Source organism: Hyperolius riggenbachi, chromosome 5 (assembly GCF_040937935.1).
Source record: "Hyperolius riggenbachi isolate aHypRig1 chromosome 5, aHypRig1.pri, whole genome shotgun sequence".
NCBI classification, from domain to species: domain Eukaryota; kingdom Metazoa; phylum Chordata; class Amphibia; order Anura; family Hyperoliidae; genus Hyperolius; species Hyperolius riggenbachi.
In genome coordinates, this window is record NC_090650.1 from 181,626,769 (window position 1) to 181,650,528 (window position 23,760).

The 23,760-nt window shown below is 45.1% G+C and overlaps 1 protein-coding gene across 1 annotated transcript in view; it reads left to right on the forward strand.

The window, feature by feature from the left end:
* LOC137518507 (polycystin-1-like protein 1) overlaps positions 1-23,760 on the forward strand; it is a 330,792-nt gene that overhangs the window by 128,849 nt on the left and 178,183 nt on the right. The window contains exon 9 of the mRNA XM_068236461.1: positions 20,280-20,420. Within this exon, the coding sequence (XP_068092562.1) occupies positions 20,280-20,420 (141 nt within the window). The remainder of the gene's footprint in view (positions 1-20,279; positions 20,421-23,760) is intronic.

The window sequence follows — 23,760 nt, forward strand, 5'->3', positions numbered from 1 at the left end:
TGACTGTTCTCACCATTGTCGCTTCTGTTTATCTGAGATTTTTCTTGGTCTGCCGCTTCGAGCCTTAAAGATATGATGTGAGGTCTGCTCAACCAGCCACCCAGCAGGGTCAGAGCAGGAATGAGGCAACTCCACCCCAACCAAACGATATCCAAAAAAAGTGATGTTCAGATAGATGATCCAACAAGTATAATAATCTTTATTATGGCAGTGAAACACGGCACAACATGTCTGCTAACATGTTTCGAACACACAATGGTCCTTAGTCATAGCATAAATTCCACACTGTGAAAGTGATCTCTAAATACCTAAAACCACACCCTCCAATCAACGAATCTGCCCAAAACAACAAGGGCGGCTCCAGGGTGTGAAGGAGATAAAGTGCACACACACTAAAAACATAGACATATGAATACATATGACAATCAGAAGATATTCATAACATACTTCTGAGCCAAAATTACAAGAACAAGCACATATCAAAAAGTACAAAAGATACAAAAATTGCAAAAAAAATGAAAATGTACAAAAGTACAAAATGGTTTAAACCTCCTATGTATAATGCATAATTATAAGGAAAAGAAGACAGGGCAGATGTTGAATGCGTACAGCAAGGACTGAGGAGAACACTGAGAGAGAAACAAATAAAGCGGAGAAGAGCACAACTCACAATTATTGGATAATTATTTTGACTCAAATTATGCGGCTCAAATCCCATTCGGAGTTTAGACCTTTGGGAATACGAGTATCTAATTTAAAAATCCAAAATGCTTCCCGCATATGTAAAGTCTTATACAGATCTCTGCCTCGGTGGGTCTCAAAATACGCTCCACTGCCTGAAAAGAAAATGATGACATATTACCACCATGGTTCTGCGAAAATGTTTTACCACATTTGAGATTTCAGTGGTCAGCCAGCCGGCTCCCCTGTAGTGTTCTGCGATACGTTCCCTAAGGGAACGGGTTGTACAACCCACATATTGGACCTGACAAAGAGAGCATGACACCACATACACCACAAATCTTGTGTGGCAGTTGATGTATTGTCTCAAATGAAAGACCCTCCCATTAGAGAAAGAAGTGACAATTTTGGATAGACAATGCACAGAACAATAGTTGCATGAAGACATGCCACATTTATAAGAACCTACAGTGTTGAGCCAGCATGGCTGACGTGAGTGGGTGGAAAAAAGGCTAGGAGAGAGAATGCCCCCTATAGTAGGTGCCCGTCTACTAGCAAATCTAATCCCCTTGTCAATGATTCTCCCTATTTGGGGATCTAATTTTAAAGAGATTCTGTAACAAAATTTTCATCCTTATTTCTTCTATTCTATAAGTTCCTATACCTGTTCTAATGTGGTCTGTGTTACTGCAGCCTTTCCTAATTGCACAATGGCTGTGTTATCTATGTTATATGATCTAATCTTCTCTCTTCTGTCAGGTCTGTCGGCTGAGGCTGGAATGTGTGGAATGTGCTGCACTGCTTGTCATTGGCAGAAGCTATACACACCCACTCCACACACTGTGTGAGTCACAGTCTGAGCCTATCACAAGCTGGTTAGTTTGTTTGTAAACACTGCCTAAAACTCTCAATTACAAGCCAGGATTGCAGCAGGGAGTGGCAGAAACAGCTTAGAGGGTCCCAGGAGAACATAATGAATAGAATGGTATGCTTTCTATTGTAAGAATTTTAGAGTACAGATTATCTTTAACCACTTGAGGACCCACCCTTTACCCCCCCCCCCCTTAAGGACCAGCGCTGTTTGTTGGGATCTGTGCTGGGTGGGCTCTGCAGCCCCCAGCACAGATCAGCTGGCACGCAGAGCGATCAGATCGCCCCCCTTTTTTCCCCCCTATAGGGATGGTGTGCAGGGGGGGTCTGATCGCTCCGGTCTGCAGGCATGTTGCGGGGGGGGCACCTCAAAGCCCCCCTCCGCGGCGAAATTCCCCCCTCCCTCTCCTACCTGTCATGCCCAGTGATCCAGGCTGCACAGGACGCTATCCGTCCTGTGCAGCCAGTGACAGGACGTCCCCTGTCACATGGCGGAGATACCCGGCCGCTGATTGGCCGGGGATCGCCGATCTGCCTTACGGCGCTGCTGCGCAGCAGCGCCGTACAATGTAAACAAAGCGGATTATTTCCGCTTGTGTTTACATTTAGCCTGCGAGCCGCCATCGGCGGCCCGCAGGCTATTCACGGAGCCCCCCGCCGTGAATTGACAGGAAGCAGCCACTCGCGCGAGCGGCTGCTTCCTAATTAATTAGCCTGCAGCCGGCGACGCAGAACTGCGTCGCTGGTCCTGCAGCTGCCACTTTGCCGATGCACGGTATAAGCGTGCGGTCGGCAAGTGGTTAAGACAGGCAAAAGATCTTTAACTATTGAGACAATATGTTTATATTCTTCACTATAGGTGGTAACAAAGACCACATCACCATTGGAAGAATTATCACGATACAGGGGGGATTGGGTTAACAATTGTTCCTTGGTTTTCTTAAGGGCCAACTTACGTCCTCTGGATATCATCCAACCCAGATAATCTCGTTCCTCCAAGTGAGATGTGACCAAATCACACTCAGCGGAAAAACTCTCGCTCGAGGAACAATTTATCCGGGCCCTCGTAAATTCTCCCACTGGAATAGCCTTGATAGTATGCGATAGATGGCAACTACTAGCCTTCAGAGTGGAATTGCCACTGCATGGTTTCCGATAAGTTTTGAAATGGAGAGAATTAGATTGACAGTCTCCTTTCAATACAATGTTTAAGTAACTTATTTCATGGGATGCCCAAGAATAAGTTAAAGACAAATTTAGGGGATTGTCATTTAAAAACTCCAGAAACCTAGGCACATCATCGGATCTGCCGTCCCAGACGACTAACAAGTCGTCAATATATCTGCCATACCACATAATGCGATCGGAAAAAATATTATCGTCGCTGAACAAAAAGAGCTCCTCTGTAAGGGAACGCGGAAAAGCCGCCGCGTGTACTGACAGCAAGGCGGCTGATTCCGCGTCCAGTGCGGAGGTTTGCACGCAGCAGCGTGCGTCTGGTGTGGCTGGGTCTGTTAGTTCACACAGATTCAGGAATACGCGCGCGAGTGCTGAGGCAGAACTTTTATGACAAGCCAAGGAGGGATCAGCTGACCAAGCGGGTCAGCTGACCTCAGAACAAGTGACTATTGGTCAATCAATGATGGGTGGCACCGGAGAGCGCTGCTCTATATATAGTTACTTCTGCTCAGTCTCAAGTTGTCTGCCTTTGCGAACACTTACGTGGAAGCACTCAGACCTTAGTCAGATCCCACAGTGTGTTTGAACCAGGAGAACCTGGGAATTCACACTGAGCCAGATTACTTCTGTTATACTTCAGACTAGTTCCAAGGTGTAGAGACCACGGACCTCACACCCAAGATTAGGGACTTGTGTTATCATTGTGTTATACTTCAGACTAGTTCCAGGGTGTCGAGACCACGGACCTCACACCCAAGATTAGGGACTTTGTGTTATCATTCTGTTATACTCAGACTAGTTCCAGGGTGTCGAGACTACGGACCTCAAACCCAAGACTAGGGATACTGTGTACCATCATATTATACTCCAGACTAGTTCCAGGGTGTAGAGACCACGGACCTCACACCTAGTGTTGGGCGAACATCTAGATGTTCGGGTTCGGGCCGAACAGGCCGAACATGGCCGCGATGTTCGGGTGTTCGACCCGAACTCCGAACATAATGTAAGTCAATGGGGACCCGAACTTTTGTGCTTTGTAAAGCCTCCTTACATGCTACATACCCCAAATTTACAGGGTATGTGCACCTTGGGAGTGGGTACAAGAGGAAAAAAAATTTAGCAAAAAGAGCTTATAGTTTTTGAGAAAATCGATTTTAAAGTTTCAAAGGGAAAACTGTCTTTTAAATGCGGGAAATGTCTGTTTTCTTTGCACAGGTAACATGCTTTTTGTCGGCATGCAGTCATAAATGTAATACATATAAGAGGTTCCAGGAAAAGGGACCGGTAACGCTAACCCAGCAGCAGCACACGTGATGGAACAAGAGGAGGGTGGCGCAGGAGGAGAAGGCCACGCTTTGAGACACAACAACCCAGGCCTTGCATGAGGACAAGAAGCGTGCGGATAGCAATTTGCATTTTGTCGCCATGCAGTCATAAATGTAATACAGATGAGAGGTTCAATAAACAGGGACCGGAAACGCTAACCCATCACAGATGTTCATTGTTCATGTTACTTGGTTGGGGTCCGGGAGTGTTGCGTAGTCGTTTCCAATCCAGGATTGATTCATTTTAATTTGAGTCAGACGGTCTGCATTTTCTGTGGAGAGGCGGATACGCCGCCGATCTGTGACGATGCCTCCGGCAGCACTGAAACAGCGTTCCGACATAACGCTGGCTGCCGGGCAAGCCAGCACCTCTATTGCGTACATTGCCAGTTTGTGCCAGGTGTCTAGCTTCGATACCCAATAGTTGAAGGGTGCAGATGGATTGTTCAACACAGCTACGCCATCTGACATGTAGTCCTTGACCATCTTCTCCAGGCGATCGGTGTTGGAGGTGGATCTGCACGCTTGCTGTTCTGTGTGCTGCTGCATGGGTGTCAGAAAATTTTCCCACTCCAAGGACACTGCCGATACCATTCCCTTTTGGGCACTAGCTGCGGCTTGTGTTGTTTGCTGCCCTCCTGGTCGTCCTGGGTTTGCGGAAGTCAGTCTGTCGGCGTACAACTGGCTAGAGGAGGGGGAGGATGTCAATCTCCTCTCTAAAGTCTCCACAAGGGCCTGCTGGTATTCTTCCATTTTGACCTGTCTGGCTCTTTCTTCAAGCAGTTTTGGAACATTGTGTTTGTACCGTGGATCCAGAAGGGTATAAACCCAGTAATTGGTGTTGTCCAGAATGCGCACAATGCATGGGTCACGTTCAATGCAGTCCTAGGCCGAAGAGGTCATAGCCTAGGGTCACAAAACCTGTTTATTGGGCAATTTCAATGGTGGCGAGTCTGACGTACATAAATCGCAGCAATGGCCGTTAGCAACGTCTGAATCTCACGAAATGTCTCATGCAGGTAGAAGACATATTGTTAGACTTGGGCTCCAAAGATGGGTTCCCTACATCTCTGCAAACCAGAGTTACAGGGCTCCAAATTTGGTAAAATCCCCCATAGGCTTTCATTGGGCCTCCTATTTACAGTTCCAAAATCTCACATCTTTTCAAAGGGCAATTACTCAGCAGTGGCAAATTTTCTAGCATTGTAGGGACCCTTAGGGGGAACATGACTGGTGAGTTTCGGGCCCCTAGGCCGAAGAGGTCATAGCCTAGGGTCACAAAAACCTGTTTATTGGGGCTATTTCAATGGTAGTGATGGTGACGTACATAAATCGCAGCAATGGCCGTTAGCAAAGTCTCAATCTCACGAAATGTCTCATGCAGGTAGAAGACATATTGTTAGACTTGGATTCCAAAGATGGGGTCCCTACATCTCTGCAAACCAGAGTTACAGGGGTCCAAAATTGGTAAAATCCCCCATAGGATTTCATTGGCTCCCTATTTCACTTTCCAAAATCTCACATCTTTTCTAAGGGCAATGGCTCAGCAGTACCAAATTTTCTAGCATTGTAGGGACCCTTAGGGGGAACATGACTGGTGAGTTTCGGGCCCCTAGGCCGAAGAGGTCATAGCCTAGGGTCACAAAAACCTGTTTATTTGGGCTATTTCAATGGTAGTGATGGTGACGTACATAAATCGCAGCAATGGCCGTTAGCAAAGTCTGAATCTCACGAAATGTCTCATGCAGGTAGAAGACATATTGTTAGACTTGGATTCCAAAGATGGGGTCCCTACATCTCAGCAAACCAGAGTTACAGGGGTCCAAAATTGGTAAAATCCCCCATAGGATTTCATTGCCTCCCTATTTCACTTTCCAAAATCTCACATCTTTTCAAAGGGCAATGGCTCAGCAGTACCAAATTTTCTAGCATTGTAGGGACCCTTAGGGGGAACATGACTGGTGAGTTTCGGGCCCCTAGGCCGAAGAGGTCATAGCCTAGGGTCACAAAAACCTGTTTATTTGGGCTATTTCAATGGTAGTGATGGTGGCGTACATAAATCTCAGCCATGGCCGTTAGCAACGTCTGAATCTCACGAAATGTCTCATGCAGGTAGAAGACATATTGTTAGACTTAGATTCCAAAGATGGGGTCCCTACATCTCTGCAAACCAGAGTTACAGGGGTCCAAAATTGGTAAAATCCCCCATAGGCTTTCATTGGGCCTCCTATTTACCGTTCCAAAATCTCACACCATTTCAAAGGGCAATGGCTCAGCAGTGGCAAAACTCACCAGTCATGATCCCCCTAAGGGTCCCTACAATGCTAGAAAATGTGGTACTGCTGAGCCATTGCCCTTTGAAAAGATGTGAAATTTTGGAAAGTGAAATAGGGAGCCAATGAAATCCTATGGGGGATTTTACCAATTTTGGACCCCTGTAACTCTGGTTTGCAGAGATGTAGGGATCCCATCTTTGGAATCCAAGTCTAACAATATGTCTTCTACCTGCATGAGACATTTCGTGAGATTCAGACTTTGCTAAGGGCCATTGCTGCGATTTATGTACGTCACCATCACTACCATTGAAATAGCCCCAATAAACAGGTTTTTGTGACCCTAGGCTATGACCTCTTCGGCCTAGGGGCCCGAAACTCACCAGTCATGTTCCCCCTAAGGGTCCCTACAATGCTAGAAAATTTGGTACTGCTGAGCCATTGCCCTTTGAAAAGATGTGAGATTTTGGAAAGTGAAATAGGGAGCCAATGAAATCCTATGGGGGATTTTACCAAATTTGGAGCCCTGTAACTCTGGTTTGCAGAGATGTAGGGACCCCATCTTTGGAATCCAAGTCTAACAATATGTCTTCTACCTGCATGAGACATTTCGTGAGATTGAGACTTTGCTAACGGCCATTGCTGCGATTTATGTACGTCACCATCACTACCATTGAAATAGCCCCAATAAACAGGTTTTTGTGACCCTAGGCTATGACCTCTTCGGCCTAGGGGCCCGAAACTCACCAGTCATGTTCCCCCTAAGGGTCCCTACAATGCTAGAAAATTTGCCACTGCTGAGTAATTGCCCTTTGAAAAGATGTGAGATTTTGGAACTGTAAATAGGAGGCCCAATGAAAGCCTATGGGGGATTTTACCAAATTTGGAGCCCTGTAACTCTGGTTTGCAGAGATGTAGGGAACCCATCTTTGGAGCCCAAGTCTAACAATATGTCTTCTACCTGCATGAGACATTTCGTGAGATTCAGACGTTGCTAACGGCCATTGCTGCGATTTATGTACGTCAGACTCGCCACCATTGAAATTGCCCAATAAACAGGTTTTGTGACCCTAGGCTATGACCTCTTCGGCCTAGGACTGCATTGAACGCGACCCACGCATTGTGCGCATTCTGGACAACACCAATTACTGGGTTTATACCCTTCTGGATCCACGGTACAAACACAATGTTCCAAAACTGCTTGAAGAAAGAGCCAGACAGGTCAAAATGGAAGAATACCAGCAGGCCCTTGTGGAGACTTTAGAGAGGAGATTGACATCCTCCCCCTCCTCTAGCCAGTTGTACGCCGACAGACTGACTTCCGCAAACCCAGGACGACCAGGAGGGCAGCAAACAACACAAGCCGCAGCTAGTGTCCAAAAGGGAATGGTATCGGCAGTGTCCTTGGAGTGGGAAAATTTTCTGACACCCATGCAGCAGCACACAGAACAGCAAGCGTGCAGATCCACCTCCAACACCGATCGCCTGGAGAAGATGGTCAAGGACTACATGTCAGATGGCGTAGCTGTGTTGAACAATCCATCTGCACCCTTCAACTATTGGGTATCGAAGCTAGACACCTGGCACAAACTGGCAATGTACGCAATAGAGGTGCTGGCTTGCCCGGCAGCCAGCGTTATGTCGGAACGCTGTTTCAGTGCTGCCGGAGGCATCGTCACAGATCGGCGGCGTATCCGCCTCTCCACAGAAAATGCAGACCGTCTGACTCAAATTAAAATGAATCAATCCTGGATTGGAAACGACTACGCAACACTCCCGGACCCCAACCAAGTAACATGAACAATGAACATCTGTGATGGGTTAGCGTTTCCGGTCCCTGTTTATTGAACCTCTCATCTGTATTACATTTATGACTGCATGGCGACAAAATGCAAATTGCTATCCGCACGCTTCTTGTCCTCATGCAAGGCCTGGGTTGTTGTGTCTCAAAGCGTGGCCTTCTCCTCCTGCGCCACCCTCCTCTTGTTCCATCACATGTGCTGCTGCTGGGTTAGCGTTACCGGTCCCTTTTCCTGGAACCTCTTATATGTATTACATTTATGACTGCATGCCGACAAAAAGCATGTTACCTGTGCAAAGAAAACAGACATTTCCTGCATTTAAAAGACAGTTTTCCCTTTGAAACTTTAAAATCGATTTTCTCAAAAACTATAAGCTCTTTTTGCTAATTTTTTTTTCCTCTTGTACCCACTCCCAAGGTGCACATACCCTGTAAATTTGGGGTATGTAGCATGTAAGGAGGCTTTACAAAGCACGAAAGTTCGGGTCCCCATTGACTTCCATTATGTTCGGAGTTCGGCCATGTTCGGCCCGAACCCGAACATCTAGATGTTCGCCCAACACTACACGTGACCCGTTCGGCCAATCACAGCGCTAGCCGAACGTTCGGGTAACGTTCGGCCATGCGCTCTTAGTTCGGCCATATGGCCGAACAGTTTGGCCGAACACCATCAGGTGTTCGGCCGAACCCGAACATCACCCGAACAGGGTGATGTTCTGCAGAACCCGAACAGTGGCGAACACTGTTCGCCCAACACTACTCACACCCAAGATTAGGCATTGTTGATATCTGTTATGACCTACTGCTTTTCTGACTATCCCTCTGCTTTCTGATTCGGTACCTTTGCATATCTGATTACCTGTTGCCCACCTTGCCTGCCTTTGGATACTGAATCAGCCTTCTGTCTTTGTACTTTGTCTGTCCGTGTGTTGCCGACCTGGCTTGCCCGACCTCGAGAGCTACCTCTCTCCTTAAGAGATAGTCTCAAGACCTGCTAGTGACATCCACCTTTCAGGTGTCACTCACTCACAGGTCCTTCCTACCTTCAGCCTGGGACTCCACCCCTTTTGGAGGTCTCAGGCTGCTGAAAGGTTTTTGCTCTTCTCAAAAAGCAGTATTGCCCATACTGCCAAAGACGACCTGCTCCTCGGGTGGTCTCACTCAAAGTCATTACTGTTGCACCAAAACACTCACATTACATAGGTGTCCAGAGGTTAGCTATATCTGTATTATTGGTGATTCTGCAGATCACCAATAATCAGATTCTCTCTGTGTGCTGACACCGATCGTTACATCCTCCCACCAGCCCATATATAAATTGGCCAGCGAAGGTGAAACATTTTGCCCCCATGGAGGCCCCACAGCGCTGCAGGAAATACTCAGATAATTGTGGCTAAGCAGAAAATCAACGGCAGATGAGTACCTGGTCATGTGGAACTCGATAGCCCTGAGGGAAAAGAGTGAGGGATACAGGAATAAAGAGATTTTACATCAATAGTAATCCAACTGTATCGATCTTGCCACTCAAAGTCCCGAAGGCTACTTAGAATATGCTTAGTGTCACGAACATAACCAGGTAGACGTCTCACCAGGCGTTCGAGATATCAATCAACCCACTCACCTAACCGTTCCCCTAAAGACCCAATGCCGGCTACAAAGGGCCTGCCTTCAGGGGGAAAGCCAGGCTTATGAATTTTAGGAAGATGGTGAAACACCTGGACAACTGGAGATGTCACTTGCCTTTTTTTTTAGGCAATACTCCAAGATTTTCTCCTATTGATAAAAGAGACAGTAACTGCTCCTGATATTTTGAGGTGGGGTCCCTAGTAAGAGAAACATATGTCTGAGTGTCACCGAGTTGTCTTAGAGCTTCCTTCCTATAAACGTTCATATCTAGCACCACCACTGCTCCGCCTTTATCGGCATTCCTAATAACAACCAGAGGGTTCTCCTTGAGTGATTGGAGATCCTGACGCTCTCCAGCATCAAGGTTAGACCTCTTTCTAATGGCAGAGGCAGTGTGGGATGCAAAATTGAACAGATTCTGTTCTACCAAGTTCTGGAATGCATCAACTGGAGCACTACAGGCTGAGACAGGATAGAACGCTGGATTGCGCATAGAGACAAGCTCGACATCATCCTCGGATATAATCGAACAAGTCTCCTTGAGCAATTGCTCCAGATTTAAAACTTACTTACTTAGTGTCCTGGAAACCACAAATGTCAGTTAGAGCTAAAGTCTCTATATCCCTATCTTGAAACCTGTCCACTCCAATGTCCATAAAATGTTTTTTTTAACAAAATGGACTTAACAAATCTGTTGACATCATGCAAGGGGCTAAACACATCAAAATGGTGGGTGGGAGCAAAAGTCAAACCCCTGGAAAGTAAATTAAGCTCCTCGACTGAAAGAACAGTGGCAGACAAATTGACCACTGTATCAGTCGAGTAACTCCCAATAGAGCGAGATTTTGGTGATCTGTGCTTCACACCGGCCTGTCTGGTGAGCCTTTTCCTCTGCGCTTCCTGTACATCTTGTGTCTCTTGTAATAGTTGGTAGGAGGAGGAGGGACATGTGCGTTTTTTGGCAATTGTTCAGAAAGCACATTTCTACCGCTATTCCACCAACAGCACCCTGCAAATGAACACTGGATGCATCAGACAATTAAGATTGTGAGTCTGAAGTTTCTGGGGAGCCGAAGGTAACCTTTTTAGTAGGTTTTGATTTACCACGTCGTGTGGTTTGTCAAGGTGATCTAAATGTACCTTCCCGGCGCCCCCACTTATACACCACCCCCTTTCTGTAATCGTCTACATCTCTAAGATATTTAACGTGCTTGGGGTCAGTGATCAGGGACTCAAGCTTTTAGTATATTATCTTGTAATTTCTTATTAAGCTCATCTTATTGCTTATCAAATTTGGCTAGGGATCTCTTGACCTCTGACACCCGCAAGCACAAATCAACCAGCCGTTGATCTTCATAAGTGATGATAAACTTCCTCAATCTAAGAGAGCAATCTGACAATATAGTATTCCAGTATAAATAAACTCGTCAGAATAGATGGTTGTAGGAACTTTCTTGATTCTCAAACCACATGGAATAATACCATCTGCTGTATATTGTTTGAGACTTGTGAGGTCCCACCATACTCTAGTCTCCTTCTGCTTCAGATCTTCCAATTGTATAAAGGCTGACTTAAGATTGGCCTCAGACTGCATAACAGATGCACCCAATTGTCCAGTTCAGGTTCATAAGCCAAGTCTCCTGTTGTAATCAAATGTCTCTGGGGGTGTAGAAAAGACAGGTACAGATTGCTGTGGGCGAGGATTATCACAGCCCCCCCCCCCCCCCCCGAGACATGCATGTGTCCCATAGTACCGTTAAGCCCCTGGTGTATAGATGCAACAGAGTGGGACCCAGGCTGTGATGACAGTAATAAGGCAGCAGTAGATTGACAGTCAGGTATAGAAGAACTAACAGTTGTAAAACTAGTGCCTTCATGTGTTGGATCACTAAAGTCCATTCCATAAGTCCGCTGATGTACACATATAACAGAGGAGGATCGAGGCTATGACAGCTGTGATGAAACATTGTGTGTGCACTTTATCTCCTTCACATCCTGGAGCCGCCCTTGCTGTTTTGGGCTGATTCCATGATTGGAGGGTGTGGTTTTAGGTATTTAGAGATCACTATCACAGTGTGGATTTTATGCTATGACTAAGGACCATTGTGTGTTTGAAACATGTTAGCAGACATGTTGTGCCGTGTTCCACTGCCATAATAAAGATTATTATACTTGTTGGATCATCGAGCGGAACATCACTTTTTTTTGAGCCTTAACTTTAACTGAGCCTGTGGTCTTCCTTTTCCTCAATATGTTCCTAACTGTGGAAATAGACAACTGAAATGTCTGAGACAGCTTTCTGTATCCTTCCCCTAAACCATGATGATGAACAGTCTTAGTCTTCAGGTCAATTGAGAGTTGTTTTGAGACCCCCCTGTTGCTACTCTTTAGAGAAAATTAAAAGAGGAGGGAAACTTACAATTGACCCCCTTAAATACTCTTTCTCATAATTGGATTCACCTGTGTGTGTAGGTCAGGGGTCACTGAGCTTACCAAGCCAATTTGAGTTCCAATAATTAGTTCTAAAGGTTTTGGAATCAATAAAATGACAACAGTGCCCACATTTATGCACCTGCCTAATTTATTTAAAATAATTATTGCACACTTTCATGTTAATCCAATAAACTTCATTTCGCTTCTCAAATATCACTGTGCGTGTCTCCTATATGATATACTTAACTGATATTTTTTATCGTAACAACAGCGATTTATACAGGAAAATCATGACGATTAACAAGGTTGCCCAAACTTTTGCATCCCACTGTAACTTGCAAAAATGTCAACCAGCCATGCAGATCCACAGTTGATCAACTGGTTGAAGTGATTAAGCGCTATCTGGCAGCATAGGGGTACCTGGCAGGAGACCCACCTCCAGAGAACTCTGTTCCAAAGAAATTGTTGCCAGTACCAAATGAAAAGAATACTGTTGTTTGGAAGCCAGCACTGAAAATAAACTTGTCTGGCACTTTACCACAGAAGCTGCCAGAACAACTTACCTGCTGGCGGTGTCGGGAACCAGGGCATATAGCAGCCAAATGTCCTTTGACCAACAATACCACAATGGAATGTGACACAGCTCAGCGGTCATCATTTTTTGCCTGTCCTGTATACCTACCTACTACAGATACAGTATTCACAAGGCCGCTGTCAAGGTTGGAAAGAATACAGTCTAGGCCCTTCTGGATTAGGAAAGCCTGGTCACCTTGGTCCAAACAAATGTTTTAAATCTGAAACCGGTCCAAGGACAATCTATTGGGGTCAGGGCCGTTTCTCTCATGAAGCAAGGTGAAACATTTGCATCAGGCACAGAGATTACAGGGGCAGCATTTTTTGTACTGTGTTTACACTAACAGCATGCAGTCAGAGTAGGAGGAGAAGCAAGAGGAAAGCGAGGTGAAAAGGTCATCATTGGGGAAAAGAAGCTTGTTTTGCTGTGTGAGGAGTCTGACAGTGAGTGGGGAGGGGGGTGGCAGGAGGGCAGCAGTGTTTCATTTGACTTGCACAGCAGAAGGGAGGAGGTGGCACTGCTGTCCTGACTGAGGAGGAATGGAGTGGCTGAAGTGAGCAATTTGTTTGTCACAGGCTCACAGCCATCCAGTGTGCTATTGTGTTGAGCTGCAGCATGTCATGTGAGAACATTAAATGAAGCAGAGTAAATTGTGGGAAGGGTGCATTCTCACAAGTTTGCCTCAGGCAGCAAAAAGTCTAGAACCAGCCCTGATTGGGGTACAGTGTATTCATAGGGATACCAAGAAGGGCCCTACAGCAGTGATGGCCCTTGAGACAAACCTTGGGTCTGTCTCCCATGTTGTGGGAGTGTCCAATGTACTAAGTTATAGTGTCATCCTGGGATATGACTTTCCCTTATTTTGGAAGTTGTGGTGATCCAGAGACTCTAGCATTAGCCCCACTGCAGATGCTCCAAAGGTCTCCGGATGTGAAAAAGACTTATAAGAATGATAAGAATGAGGTCTCAACTATACAAATGTCACCTTTGGAGTCAGACAATTCCCCCCTAATGGTGTCTGCTGGAAAACCTGCAGGGTCTCCAGAAGCTCAGGAAGAGGCATCCATACCTGAGCTGGACTACGCCTGAGACCAGTTTAGTACAGCCCAGATGCAGGACCCAACCCTTGCCCATGCCTGGGAAACGTGTCTGTTATAAAAGTGGTGTCTCAGACTCAAGGTGCTGGGAAGATTTAGCCACACTTTGCTTGTAAATTATGATCTCTTATATCGGGTATGTACATTAAATGTGGAGGTGATTGAACAATTGGCTGTGCCTCAGTCACACCATATGGTGATGCTTGTCATATATATATATATATATGTATATATAGGCCTCAATTCATAAACAGCAGTGCGATAAACAAAATCTTGTCAGGAAAATACCGCACTCGGTATTTTGCCGGTCTGTGTGCTAATTCATAAAGATTTCCCCAGCTGCCCTTGGAGGTCGGTAAATTACCGCAGCCCATTGAGCGGTAGAGTAGAGCAGTGTCCCGATTCCCTCTTTGCCCTGCAGAAATGAATCACACAGACGGCTCTCTCTGGCTCTCCCACTGATGACTCAGACAGATGAGTCACACAGTCTTTCCCTGCCTGCAGAAATGAATCACACAGACGGCTCTTTCCACTGATGACTCAGACAGATGAGTCACACAGTCTTTCCCTGCCTGCTGAAATGATTCACACAAACGGCTTCTGGCTCTCTCCACAGATGAATCAAACAGACTACGGATCTCTGCACTTTGCATTAATCAGAGCTGTCAGAGCTGGCGGTAACTTGTTAAGACCTCACCAGAGGTGTCGGTAACTACCGCCTGGCTTACCGCTTGTTGAAGGCTTTATGAATTGACATTTGCTGACAATTTACTGACATGTGTTGTCGGTAACTGCAGCCAAGTCGGTAATTTATCTCCCTGGTCGGTAATGTCAGCTTTTCATGCGGTAACAGCCTTTATGAATTGACATTTTGCTAAGTGGTCTGTAAAGCATGAGGTAATGCTTTATGAATCGAGGCCAATGTCTTAATCTGCATTGGAGCGCATGCCAATCTATGGAGCCTGGTTTAGCATCAGAAAATGAGCAGATGCCAAGGGGGATTGGCGCGGATGGAGGTAAATCCTCTCCGCAGCTCCAGAGAGTGACAATACTAGAGACACGATGGAGGTTGTAAGTCAGAGCGGTACCGGTCCACCATGCACACCACCTCTTGTACGGCATTACCAATGTGATACAAGTCTTATGCATGGAGTCCAAACAGCAGTATACTGAGTACTACACTTGGTTGTGATTGAGTCCAGCTTGAGACTGATAGCAGGACACCTCTTAGGTACATTATTTTTCACACCACTCTAGCCCTGGGGATTGTTAAATGAATTGCACGTATATTGCGGAGACCAGCAAATACAAAATAGGACATTGTAATTGCAGGGCCCTGCATTTGATGTGTATGAGTGAGGCCTCTGTGTGCATCGGTGGTGGGGCCACATTTGGCCAATCTAAATAGTTAGATCCGCCATTTTTGCATAGGATGTATGCTGGGCAATTTGGCTTGATCTGATACAGAATACGGTCAGTGGTATCAATATGAGCTGCTCACTGTGCCAAACCATGTTTTTATTGTATTTTTAGTGAGGTTTATGACCCTTTGTTACTAATATTTTGTCAAACAATAAAATTGAATTTTCTTTTTTTCTATGCACTTGCAGCAGTACTAGTTACATTTTGTGGATATTGTATGGATTATAGTATAACAAGTTCAGCTCCTAGATGTGGAGTAATGTAGTTTAAAGTAGGTGTGGACGCCCACTTTCTTGTATTTCACAATTTTTTTATTTTTTTTTAAATAGTAGTTAGTAGAAATCTGACAGAACTGACAGGTTTTTGACTAGTCCATCTCTTTATGGGGGATTTTCAGTATTTAATTTATTCTTTAAAAAAACAAAACACAATCACTGAAAAGGATCTACACAAAGCTGCAGATTCCCCCCAGCCACCAGTTTGCACACTATTCTGACAGTTGAACTCAGCAACTGCTGTTCATTAAGTGTTTTTAAAAATAAAGATAACCCTGAGAATACCCCATGAGGAGATTTGCTAGTCCAAAATCTGTCAGTTCTGTCATATTTCTACTACCTACTGTAAGTGACAGCAAAATAGGAGAAAAATAATTTATAGCACTTTTAACTCTGGAAGTAATGTACTTTTTATTTTTGTGTTTTCATGTGTTTTTCGCTATAGTGGTCCTTAACTATTTTCGCCTCCTAGACGTACTAGCTACGTCCAGGAGGCCATGTGCACGTGCACACGCTCCCGCGGCCGATCGCACGCGTGCACGCGCACTTCTGGCCCGCGGTTCGTTAGCCAGGCAATCAGTGAATTGGGCTATGGTGCCCGGTCACTGATTCCTCTCCCCTGCAGAAAAAGCGACAGCTTCTCTCGGAAGCTTCACTTTCTCTTGCTCTAGCGTCCCCATGCGTCCCTCTAAGCGTACGTGTTACGCTTAGAGCGACGTCATGTAAACAAACTCATCATCAAAAAGTAAAACTACAACCAAATGTAAAAAAAAATAAAAATCAACACATATTTACTGAAAAAAATTACTGTTTACATCCCACCCTCCCAAAAATACCCAAATAAAATGTTTACTATAAAAAAACAAAAACATTACAATAAAAAAAAATAAAACATGTAAATATTAACCTAAGGGTCTAAACTTTTTAAATATCAATGTAAAGATTAAATATTTCTATTTTTTTTTTAATTTTAAACTTGTAAATAGTAATGGATGCAGAAAGGAAAAAATGCACCTTTATTTCCAAATAAAATATTGTCGCCATACATTGTGATAGGGACATAATTTAAACGGTGTATTAACCGGGACAAATGGGCAAATACAATACGTCAGTTTTAATTATGGAGGCATGTATTATTTTAAAACTATAATGGCTGAAAACTGAGAAATAATGATTTTTTTTCCGTTTTTTTTCTTATTCTTCCTGTTAAAATGCATTTACAGTAAAGTGGCTCTTAGCAAAATGTACCACCCAAAGAAAGCCTAATTGGTGGTGGAAAAAACAAGATCTAGATCAGTTCATTGTGATAAGTAGTGATAAAGTTAGAGGCTAATGAATGGGAGGTGAACATTGCTCAGATGCATAAAGTGAAAAGGACTGAGGGCACAACTAAACTGCCCATGCAACTAAACAAGCATGGGCAGTTTAGTTGTGGGGTTTATATAATGGGCCTGCCTGTAGTTTGTATATTGGCCACTAGATGGCAACAGTAGACGAATATGCTGGCTCCTGCATGGACATATGTGATATGTGTCCGAAAGTCCTCTAAGCGTTGTCCGCGTTAGCATAGAGGTGATGTTAGAAGAGAGGCGTAGCTACAGGCGGTGTATGCGGAAGTATTTCCGCGTCCATACTGATTCGTCTGGAGATGTGAAACGTCACTTCCGTTAACGTCAAGCGCACACGTAGACTGCTTGCGCTCCATGGATGAGTAACCAGGAACCTATTGGTCTGATTGTGGATATGATGCTGCGGAGCAGATGGGCTGGGAGGGCTGGAGATAGCTTCCTATTGGCCCTTATGTAACATGTGACGTAGATGGCGCGAAAATGAAGTCTATGCATGTGCTAGCATTTCGGTAATCAGCATTTGGCTGGCAATGATTGGTGGAAAACTATGCTAATAGATGTGGATTTTTTGTATGAAAAAGACAGTGTGTTGCTCCTGGAATCTGTTTCTATTTGATCAAATTAGGTGTGGGGTAGGTTGACTTCTGCTATGATGATTTCAATTCCCAAATCTAAACTGACCAATGTGTGTGCGTGTGCGTGTGTGTGCGTGTGCGTGTGCGTGTGTGTGTGTGCGTGTGCGTGTGTGTGTGTGTGTGTCTGTGTCTGTGTGTCTGTGTGTGTAGCAGCCTCTGATCTTTTGTTGCCTGCAAGTCCCCTCTCAGGTACTCAAATACACATAGTCAATGAGATGCAAATAATTCCAATTTGATGCAGTGTTATGCAAATACTCCATGCAAATGTATGCATCTTAAAAGTAATCCAATTGAATGAAGCCAATGTGGAATTTGATTGTATACATTTATAGAAAAAATTGCATAATTCTGCAACTTGGAATTATTTGCGTCTCATGGAACATCCCAAGGTGCGCACAGGGGAGCCAAAGAAAAACATTGAAGGGAGTTGAAGGAGGGAGTAGAGCCAGATGCTCAACAGCTGTATACCACCACATCCAACTCACATGGCCAACTGCTCACTTGCAGCTTGCACACGCAATGATATTGATCGGTCCTGTACAGCACATGCCAGGTTCTGTGCAGGGCAGAATTATATTTACCAATATCAAGGTAAGTTTTAGACTTTTTGCTGGCTAAAGCAAACATTGAGAAGATGCCCCCACACCGAAACCATTCTAACATATGAAGTGCAGCAATCATCCCACATATGAAGTTAGGCAATCATACCACATATGAAGTGTAGAAATCACCCTACCTATAAAGTTTGTAAATCAATCTACATATCAAATGTGGAAATCACCCAAAATATGAAATGCGGCAATCACCCCAAATTTGAAATTCGGCAATCACCCCAAATTTGAAATGCGGCATATACCCCACATATGCATACATAGCAGAAATGTTTTGCCCACATATAAAATGTAAAAAATCCCTAACACCCTTGTCCCCCATGTTTTCATTCCCCCCAAAACAATAACACCCCATGCTCCCTAAAAATGCAGTCAGCGCTCCCACAGCCTTGTCATCATTGATTTACAGTGGTGGGCTTCAGAATGCATGGTGCCACCAGCCCCTTCCCTGTTCCAAGGTAGTACTAAGCTCACTGCTCTGTGCGTGGGGAGTAGATCATCAATCATCCAGATCTCAGTAAGATCCCACCACGTGGCAGCCAGTTTCAGCAGTACAAGGTTCACTAAACATCAATATTCCGCCTCAGCAAGCCTGCCTCCCCTTGGTTGAGCACCACTTTCTCTCTCTATTATCCCAGCTGCCTATATCCCTACACAAGTCCTGCCCAACCTACATCTCTGACCTGGTCAGCAGATATACACCTGGCCGCCCACTTCGCTCCTCCAACAACCTCCTCTTAACCACCCCACGCATCTCGCACTCCCATGCACGACTGCAGGACTTCACTAGAGCTGCCCCATCCTGTGGAACTCTCTTCCACTGCCCATCAGGCTCGCTCCCACCTTCAACACCTTCAAAAAAGCACTCAGAACTCACTTCTTCAAGGAGGCCTACCTCAACTCAACACTGCCCTAACCCTCTCTGCCAAAAATTTATTGATGCACCCCCTCCTTTTGTGTCACCAACTCTTCCCTCTAGATTGTAAGCCTTTGGCAGGGCCCTCTCCCCTTGTTTATCATACATGACTGTGTGCACTTTACCCAGAATTTGGAACTTGTATTTTTACTACTACCACTCCAGTATATGATCTAGCATTGTATTACCATCTGCATTGTGTTGTGTATCGTATTGCTTATTACCTGTATTGTTGTATCTATTGTCTATTACCTGTATTGTGCTGTCACCCCTGTTATCAATGTCTGTAATCCTATTTATTGTACAGCGCTGTGTAATATGTTGGCGCTATATAAATCCAATAAATAATAATAATAATATATTCACTCACTGTGTGTGGCCGGCTGCATGCTCCATGACCCTCCAATGCCCCCAGTTGCAGTGTTGTGCACAGACTGAACTACGCATGTTCAGAACAATCTTGCACACATGTGATATACTCAAACCTCAGAGAGCGGAGCCAACTGGACCAGTGATTTACACATACATACACAACACAACAGACAGACAGACACAAACGAATCACCTACTATAAGCACCCTTTCCTCCTCCTGTTAGTGCCTGTGGGTGGATACATCAACCATTGGCCGCATCCTCCAGACTTCTCCTCCACCATGTATCCAGCTGCTCTCTATGTGCTGCCTCCTGCCAGTAAGTGACCATTTTGTCCATTTGCCACCTCCTCCACCACGCTGCTCCAAACTCCAATCATGGCTTGACTCCTCCTTCTCACGGTTCGGCTTGCTGCTGTGTGCCTGTACTGTGCTTCTCTTTGATGTCCTCAATGTCCTCCTGGACAGTAAGATACTCTCTCCTTCTGGTGTTGCCCCCTACATGCTGCTGCCCTGAATCACGTGATTCAAGTTTATTCATGGTAGGGCTGGCCCTGACCGATATGTCCAATAAAAAAAAAGACTGACAAAATGGTTGTCTCTAATCAGGGCATGCCAAAAACTAAACACAAAGTCAGGACCCAGGAGCAAAATGTGGTACCACGATCATCAACCATTTTAAGTGATTATTTCACTTTATCAGTGCCACAGAATATGTTGCCTCTTTATAAATCAATAATAATAATTGTATGTATCTTTACTTATACCTTAATTAACCTTTACTTTAAAGCGCTTTGTATGTTAAAAATAACTGTATTTTTCAAATATTTATGTTATTCAGGTATCTATAATTGTGTTCAGCCTGTGTTATTTCGTCAGTCGCTTCTACCATTTTAAGCTTGTTGCTGAATTCATTGATCATCTTCAAAGAGGATTTATCAGTGTATCCATAAATTTTACCTTCATAACTGAGTATTTAAAGGTAAGATATTTATTGATTTAACAGTGTTTCATTATCTCTGAAAGTGAATCTGTGTGTAATAAAAAAAAAATGCAGCTATGTGTAATACTGTATATCTCCATAGATACAGTATGCTTGGTGCTTGATCAGGAACCCTGCAAATCATCTAAGTTCATATACAAATATCAACTCATATGACAATGCCGGAATCTTTCAGTTGTTCATAATGATTTGTAAAATGGGGACAATGATTTTAGCGGAGCTTCCATGACAAAGAAGTTTGGGTATTGCAATTTGCAACTGCTTTTTGATATATGTATAGCTGACTACATGTTTAATTTAAGCCATTACACCAGATACTTAAATTAAAAAAAACACTACAACACCAACAATGATTAGAGATTTGGTAAACTTTCCAATTGCTAAGCAGATTTCAGCAATGTGCATGAGTGTGCGGTATACAGAGGCATTAGCCATTGCATAGACTGAGACATAGATATCGAAGGGCAAAGGTAATAATACTGTATTATGGAAATTTGTGAAGCTGAACATAGAATAGAGGTTAGTAATGACAGCAGTGATTTTACCACTGCAGAAACCTTTGTTACAGACCAAAAGAGGAAGTAAATGAGAAAAGTTTAGAAGCAGCAAAACTGATTAACCACTTGCCGACCGCGCACTCATACCGCGCGTCGGCAAAGTGGCAGCTGCAGGACCAGCGACGCAGTTCTGCGTCGCCGGCTGCAGGCTAATTAATCAGGAAGCAGCCGCTCGCGCGAGCGGCTGCTTCCTGTCAATTCACGGCGGGGGGCTCCGTGAATAGCTTGCGGGCCGCCGATCGCTGCTCGCAGGCTAAATGTAAACACAAGCGGAAATAATCCGCTTTGTTTACATTGTACGGCGCTGCTGCGCAGCAGCGCCGTAAGGCAGATCGGCGATCGCCGCCATGTGACAGGGGATGTCCTGTCACTGGCTGCACAGGACGGATAGCGTCCTGTGCAGCCCGGATCACCGGGGGGGCCAGGTAGGAGAGGGAGGGGGGGGAATTTTGCCACGGAGGGGGGCTTTGAGGTGCCCCCCCGCAACACCCAGGCAGGCAGGAGCGATCAGACCCCCCCCTGCACATCATCCCCCTAGTGGGGAAAAAAAGGGGGTGATCTGGTCGCTCTGCCTGCACCCTGATCTGTGCTGGGGGCTGCACAGCCCACCCAGCACAGATCAGCTAAAACAGCGCTGGTCCTTAAGGGGGGGTAAAGGGTGGGTCCTCAAGTGGTTAATGTTACAAGCAGGAGTGTAACTTGAAACCACTGGCCCCCCCCTGCAAAAACTTTGGATGCCCCCCATCAAACCCCCCACTGACATCTAACCCTAACTTCCCCACCCCCTGCACAAATTTCCTACCTGAAGCTTAACCCTAAACACCCCTACCCCTTTCTACCCTAACCTCCCCCCTTCCCCAATTCGCGGCAAGAAAAAAATTAACTTCTCAGGCACCGCCATAGGTACCTGCTAATAAATAGCAGCTGCCACAGGCACCCAAATTACCACTCAATGACGATATTAAATATGGTGCACCACCATCCCCAGCATTAGGAGTCCAGAACAGTCCAGAATGACACAAAAGTTCCCAAAACTGTGGAAAATCTCTTCCCACAATTGCATCATACATCAAATGGGGTACCACCCCTACTACATGCGAGATCATGCCTAGCACAGTTCCAAACTCCATGGTTGCTGTGGGATACTCCTAGGTATCTCCATGAATGCAAATCAGAACAGCACTTAGACGAACGATTTTTAAATCGTTTATTTAAAGAAATAATGCAAAACAAAATATAGCAATAGAAACAAATTGATACAGAAATAATAAGTGTTCAATATGAAAATAGCTGATTACAGTCTGAGCAGTTTGTCAAGTTACCGTGTCCTCTGCGGTAAGTCCCACAGAGATATGTACTCCAATTCTGGAAAGTTCTGTGGAATAGGTATTACTCCTTTTATCATCCAGCCCAAATCCGTGATGGTACAGGATGGCTGGGGTCTCTCTCCTTCCAGGCTCAGTGTCAGTCGGTTTTTACTCTTTCTCTGCCGGCGTGGGTGGATGGTAACAAGAAAGGTTTCCACCCTTAACAATCTGACCTCAGGCTGCTGAGGTCCGCCCCTATTGTCTGAGGGACAGAATTGGCAGTTTCTCCAAGTATGCCATAACTCAGCGGATATCTGACATATCATATAAAACCCAACATTTTACATTCCGTCAGCATGCGCTGAACCAATCGGTATCAAACTCGCTTGGAGTGCCACCTTCCTTACCTATGTAATCATTACCCCAGGCTGTGAGATGACTAGGAGATCGATTAACATCTCAGGAGGTGGGCTGCGCTGGTTGCATGGCGCACTGTAAGTTGTGGACCGCTGGGCCCAAACGGTTACGCAATATCCATCGAATTATGGACTAATATGAAGTGAGATATCAAAAGCTCATTAAGCCAGGGGCATGTCTCTGGGTATTTTCCGGACAGGCAGGAATGTGAATGGGTCCTAATGAGTTTACGACCCAGATCTGTTCCTCTCCTTATCTTTAAAACTAGGATAGGAGACTTCCTGGAGAATCTTTATTGCCCCCCTTTTAGATAACCTTTTTCCTGTGTGAATGGTGTGGTTTTAGGGTGAATGGCTTCTCTCTGTGAGGACAACACAAACATTCACAGCCCCAATTGCAGGGGTTGTGAGATGGAAAAACACTGAGTTTCTAAAAGCCAGGCATATGGATTAAAGGTGTACTCCAGAACCAATTTTGTGAGCATTTACCTGCGCTTGCCGCAATGGCGTTCGCGGGATCGTGACAGGGCCCAGTCAGGGATTCCGGCTGTAACCATTTCCTCACCAGATGGATTAGATCATACATCTGCGATCTGGGTGGTTTCCCAATCTGATAGCTCCAGCCGCTGACGCGTTGTGCCCGCACCGCCAACGTAACACCCAACCGTGCCAAGATCGTAATCTTTTGCCACTTCCGGCTCCAGATCAAAGTAAGCCTTTTGGGATTCTCCTTTTAACAGTGGGGCTACCAGTCCTGCCCACTTGTCCTTGGGCCAGCCTTCCCTTTCAGCAGTCCATTCAAAGGTTGTCAGGTAGGCCTCTGCATCATCCTCAGTAGACATCTTATGCAACAAGCGGCTCACCTGGATGGACGGTGTAACAACAACCCCTGCAGCGGTGCTCTAGGAACTTTGTATCAATCGCTGCTGCGACTCCATTTGTTTCTGCAGTTGCAACATCATCTCCATGTGCTGTGCATTTGCCTTTTGTAGTTCAGCATTTGTCTGCTGTTGTGCTGCATTGGCCAAAACCAACTGCT